The following is a 5754-nucleotide window of genomic DNA, read 5'->3' on the forward strand; positions in this document are numbered from 1 at the left end:
GGCTGAAGTCGGACGCTTAACCGACTGCGCCACCCAGGCGCCCCTCAATTAATTAACTTTTAATTAATTCACTAGTCATATCTTTTTTTTTTTTTAATTTTTTTTTTCAACGTTTTATTTATTTTTGGGACAGAGAGAGACAGAGCATGAACGGGGGAGGGGCAGAGAGAGAGGGAGACACAGAATCGGAAACAGGCTCCAGGCTCTGAGCCATCAGCCCAGAGCCCGACGCGGGGCTCGAACTCACGGACCGCGAGATCGTGACCTGGCTGAAGTCGGACGCCCAACCGACTGCGCCACCCAGGCGCCCCACACTAGTCATATCTTAAGTGCTTGACAGCCACATGGGGCTAAAGGTCATTGTCCTAGACGGTGAACGTGTAGCTGAAGGTACAGCTCCCTTGTAGAAAGTTCTACTGGCCAGCTTTGCTACATACAGGGAAGAAAAAAACAACTACTAACTTCTTTTCAAAATGGGAAACACTCTGATGTGTCAGTTTTCTGAACATCCTGTATTCTTTTTTTGAAGTTTATTTATTTATTTTGAGAGAGAGAGAGAGAGAGAGCATAGGGGAAGGAGAAAGAGAGAAAGAGAGAGAGAGAGAGAGAGAGAGAGAGAGAGAGAGAGAGAGACTCCCAAGCAGGCCCTGCACTTTCAGTGTGGAGCCCGACTCGGGGCTCAAACTCACAAACCGTGAGATCATGACCTGAGCTCAAGTCAAGAGTCGGACGTTCAACCAACTAAGCCACGCAGGCGCCCCCAGAACATCCTTGAGTCTAACAGCTCAATATCCTTCGGTCTCAGGAGGTGCCATGATGCTTGCCAGGGTCTCTCTGGTTGTCTACTATCCCTGCCTCTAAACACCAGCTTCCATGGCTCCATCAGTTAGCTTGGAATTCCAAACAATTAAGGAAAAGTGGCTCCATGCGGGATGCGAACAAGCGCCAGCTCCTTCCCTGTGTTGTCGAGCAGGATGTCTGATTTCAGGACGAACACTGGCAAACAAGTACATGACATACTGAGATGTCAAAACAAAGGTCACTGACGTTGGAACTCAGCGGTGTACATTACTTAAAATTTGACCTTTAGCTCCTGTCTCTGGATATAATAGGAAGATCTGTCATTATGATGTGTGTGTGTGTGTGTGTGTGTGTGTGTGTGTGTGTGTATGTGATGTGAGAGACAGAGATACAGATGGGGGTGGGGAGAATGGGAGGCAGAGAGTGAGTGGACTATAATAAAAAAGTACCACTTCTGTACTTGAACCCGCAGGGTAATTAGACACTAGAAGAGGTCCCTGAGGGACCTCAGAAAAATTCCTCTCCCTGGAAATCTTTACAAAGAAGCAAGACGTATTTATTCAGGAACAAACTTCTCGGGTGCAGGATGTCAAACTGGGTAACTTCTCAACATCCTTTTCAGATCCGTAATATTCATATTAAAACACTCTACTAAGTTGGAAAGCAATATTTAAGGTCACGGAAATTACGTAAGGGGCCACTCATCCCAGTCAACTCACAGGTGGACATTTCAAAATAGGATTAATTTTAAAACATTTACATTTGGGGGCGCCTGGGTTGGTCAGTCGGTTAAGCGTCAGACTTCGGCTTGGGTCATGATCTCACGATCCATGACTTTGAGCCCCGCGTTGGGCTCTGAGCTGTCAGCACAGATCCTTTTCTGTCCCTCTCTCTCTCTCTCTCAAAAACAAATAAACATTTAAAAATAAATCAAGGGGCGCCTGGGTGGCTCAGTCGGTTAAGCGTCCGACTTCAGCTCAGGTCACGATCTCACAGTCCTTGAGTTCGAGCCCCGCGTCGGGCTCTGGGCTGATGGCTCAGAGCCTGGAGCCTGCTTCCGATTCTGTGTCTCCCTCTCTCTTTCTGCCCTTCCCCCGTTCATGCTCTGTCTCTCTCTGTCTCAAAAATAAATAAAAACATTAAAAAAATTAAAAAAAAAATAAAAATAAATCAATAAAACATTTACATTTGGTTTTTGAGCACTTACTCTAAAGATGCCAATCCAATCCTTTCGACGGGGAATGAACTGTTGGGTGAGTGTATAATAGCATGTGACGTCCCCTCCAGGGACGTAGAACTTCTCCACGCTGTTAAAGATGACCTGAGAGAAATGACAATGATCCAGCAAGACAGCGGATGTGGGGGGATCTTCTACGGTTTCTTCCATGGTGGGCGTCCTGTTATGAGACAGGGGATAGAATACGGCTCAGAAACGGTTGTCTGAAATTTGTGAGAGATTTCTAGGAACATTCCATTCGAGGCAAGTCAGGAAAAGCAAAAGCCTGACAAGGACTGAGATCATACAACTTGTTTTCTGTTTCACTTTGAGCCATTTTGCATTCAGAGCTTCCTATGCTAGAACTTCGTATGAATGTCTTTGCTCTCCACCACCCTCACGTACCTTTATTCTCCGCTCATAGCTAGCTTGTTCTACCTTTTTTTTTTTTTTAATTTTTACTTATTTTTGAGTGACAGAGAGCATGAGTGGTGGAGAGACAGAGGGAGGGAGCGACACAGAATGCGAAGCAGGCTCGAGGCACTGAGCTGGTAGCACAGAGCCCGATGCGGGGCTTGAAGCCCCAAACTACAAGATCATGACCTGAGCCGAAGTCAGATGCTCAGCCAACTGAGCCACCTAGCTTGTTCTACTTCTAAATGCCTTAAATAAGTAAGGCAGCCTAGAGGAAAATAACCTGAGCTGGGAACTATAAGACCTAGAGTTTAGATTTTTCATCGCAGCAAGTCCCGTGACTTCCAGCATGTCGGTTTCTCAAGCTGTCAGCTTCTCCATTCAGTTGCATTTATCCTATAATTAGTGAGTCTTTGCATGTATTCACTCTGCTAGGAGCTGGGCAGAGGTGCAGGAAGAAAGATAGGGTTGAGAGCAGGGGGTTATTTGACATGCAAGGGGACAAGCATGGGTTCTGAAATGAAGTTCAAATTCCAGCCTCGCCACCGATTAAATGCGGGAGCTTGAGCAATTCACTTCATCAGCTGGGCCCTAGGCCTGTTTCCTCACCTGTAAAATGGGGCTAATAACATCTACCTCACTGCCAAATGGACAGAATCCGTGCAAAATGGTCTTGGGTTCAAAAGAGGGAGATAAAGAAACTTAACATTTTTGTTTAATGTTTATTTATTTTTGAGAGAGGGAGAGAGAATGAGTGGGGGAGGGGCGGGGGGGGGGGGGGGAGTCAGAATCCGAAGCAGGCTCCAGGCTCTGAGCTGTCAGCACAGAGCCCGACGCAAGGCTCAAACTTGTGAATGAGATCATGACCTGAGCTGAAGTCGGACACTTAACCAACTGAGCCACCCAGATTCCCCAGGAGATAAATAAACTTAAAAAAAAAAAAGAAAAAAAAAAAAAGGACGGGGTGCCTGGGTGGCTCAGTTGGTGAAACATCTGACTCTCAATCACGATCGGCTCAGGTCACGATCTCATGGTTCGTGAGATCAAGCCCCGCATGAGGCTCTGTGCTGACCGTGTGGGGCCTGCTTGGGATTCTCTTCCTCCTACGCGTGCACGCTCTCTATCTCAAAATAAATAAAACAAAACAAAACAAAACAAAACCCACCCAAGTTATCTTAAAACAACAACAACAACAGGGGCGCCTGGGTGGCTTGTTGGTTAAGCGTCCAACTTCGGCTCGGGTCATGATCTCACAGTCTGTGGGTTCGAGCCCCGCATCGGGCTCTGTGCTGACAGCTCAGAGCCTGGAGCCTGCTTCCGATTCTGTGTCTCCCTCTCTCTCTGCCCCTCCCCTGCCCATGTTCTGTCTCTCTCTGTCGCAAAAATAAATAAAAACATTAAAACAACAACAACAACAACAAAAAACAAGAGGGAGAGATGCCAATAGTTAGAGAGAAGAAGAAAGGCTTTGAGGAGTGAGTAGAGTCCTGGATGATCCCTCAAGGAAGATGAACGTTTTGACAAGCGGGTTTGGGGGTGAGAAAACTCCAGATAAGTGAAATGGCACGCATAAAAGCAACGAAACAGAGAAATGCTGCCCCCGTTTGGAGGACGGCAAGTGAGTTGGATCCCTATCTATAAAATTGGGGATAAAACCTGTACATCACCTTCGCAGGTCACAGTACAGATAAAGATGTACTCAAGGATTAGAAAGTATTTGGGAAGTAAAACAGTATATAAAAGAAACAGAGTCTTTTGAATTGTTGAGACCGGCTATTTCCTCCCTCTCACAAGTCACCTGCTCTTTCTTCTAAATGCCACCCTGGTCTAACATTTAGTGAGTCTATCCATGGTCCTCAACCCAGGGTTTCACTGGGCGATGGAAACATATTCAGCTGTACACAGCACATGAAGGAGAGCTGAATCCACGGGAATGCAATACCTTACAAATTTGGCTGCTGGAACATGCTGGAAGATTGTATACACTCAACTTCTTTTTATTTATTTTAGTGTTTGTTCTTGAGAGAGAAAGAGAGAGAGAGCGCGCACGTGCAGGGGAGGGGCAGAGAGAGAGAGAGAGAGAGAGAGAGACAGAGAGAGAGAGACAGAGACAGAGAGACAGAAACCAAAGCAGGCTCCAGGCTCTGAGAGGTCAGCACAGAGCCTGACGCGGGGCTTGAACTCACAGACCATGAGATCATGACCTGAGCCGAAGTCGGACGCTTAACTGACTGAGCCAACCAGGCGCTCCATATACGCACAATTTGTAAAAATAAGTAAAATAACCAAAAAACATAGCTCTTCTAGCCCTGCCTGACCCTATTTATTTCCTGGTTTTATTCTGGACTCTAAGCGATGAGGCCCCTTCTTTCAACTCCTCCAGTAGGCAATTTTTCACAGAGAAGGCGAGAGGACTTCGATGGCACTGAACTGCCTAGTCTTGGGACTGAGCTAAGGAACTGAGACATGTATTGGCTTTCTGGTCTGTGACACAGTTTAGCCACATCCGCAACCTCAAACCTCAGATCAGTTTTTCTGAGGAAGGGGGAGGTCACGTCCCCGTCTAGGTCAGAACCGGTTCCTTTACGATAAGTGGCTGCCTGTGTGATCTCTTGGGTGCTACGGGAGGGTGGCCACGGAGGGCTTCTCTGCTTGCGGACCTCTCTCTTTCCTAGGGGTCTCGAGTCATACTGAGGTCAGCATATTCCCTCTGTCCTCGGCCTGGAACGTTTATCTGAGCTTGTAAAACGACCTAATCTGTGATCTGTGGATCATAAAGAACACGCGGGTAAGAGTGGCTTCAGGGCCTGTCTCTCAATTAACCTGAGTACCCAACTCCCTCTTCTTTTACTTCCTAACACTATCACCCCAATGTGCATCACATAATGCCTAGCCCATAGCAATTGCTGATGAAGTATTCACTGAATAAATGAAATGCATGAGATTCATCAAAAAATGAAAGGAAGGCGCTTTGTAGGCAAACAATGGTGTGAATGAAGATGCGGCTCATTTTTTTGAGGCCCTGCTCTTAATTTTGTTGGAGACCCTTAGAGAGGCTGCTGTTTCTCAGCTTTCCCTTTTCTGAAACAGGGTGAAGAGATGATTATCTCCAAGTGCTATGTCAATTCTCGGTATGGCTGGTTCAGCTGGCCTAGCCGGTTCAAGAGCCAAAAAAACAAAAGGCACAGATTTGATTTCCTTCAGGACCCATAAAATTCACACTCCATTACCCACCTTCTACACACTCAAACTCTGGCAAGCTGTTTTGCAAATGGATGTTACTCTGAAAGGCAAGACCAGCCAAGGGTAAGAGGGCTTCGTGC

The 5754-nt window shown here is 46.6% G+C and overlaps 1 protein-coding gene across 4 annotated transcripts in view; it reads right to left on the bottom strand.

Annotated features, from left to right (window-relative positions):
* The window catches only part of CALCOCO2 (calcium binding and coiled-coil domain 2), a 30834-nt gene that overhangs the window by 18193 nt on the left and 6887 nt on the right, over nt 1-5754 (bottom strand). For all 4 annotated transcript variants that reach the window (XM_040497268.1, XM_040497265.1, XM_040497266.1 and 1 more), the window contains one exon: nt 2009-2198. In XM_040497268.1, the coding sequence (XP_040353202.1) occupies nt 2009-2188 (180 nt within the window). In that variant the 5' untranslated portion in view covers nt 2189-2198. The remainder of the gene's footprint in view (nt 1-2008; nt 2199-5754) is intronic.

This window comes from Herpailurus yagouaroundi, unplaced genomic scaffold (genome assembly GCF_014898765.1).
Source record: "Herpailurus yagouaroundi ecotype Mexico unplaced genomic scaffold, PumYag 189, whole genome shotgun sequence".
In the NCBI taxonomy this organism is placed as follows: Eukaryota; Metazoa; Chordata; class Mammalia; order Carnivora; family Felidae; genus Herpailurus; species Herpailurus yagouaroundi.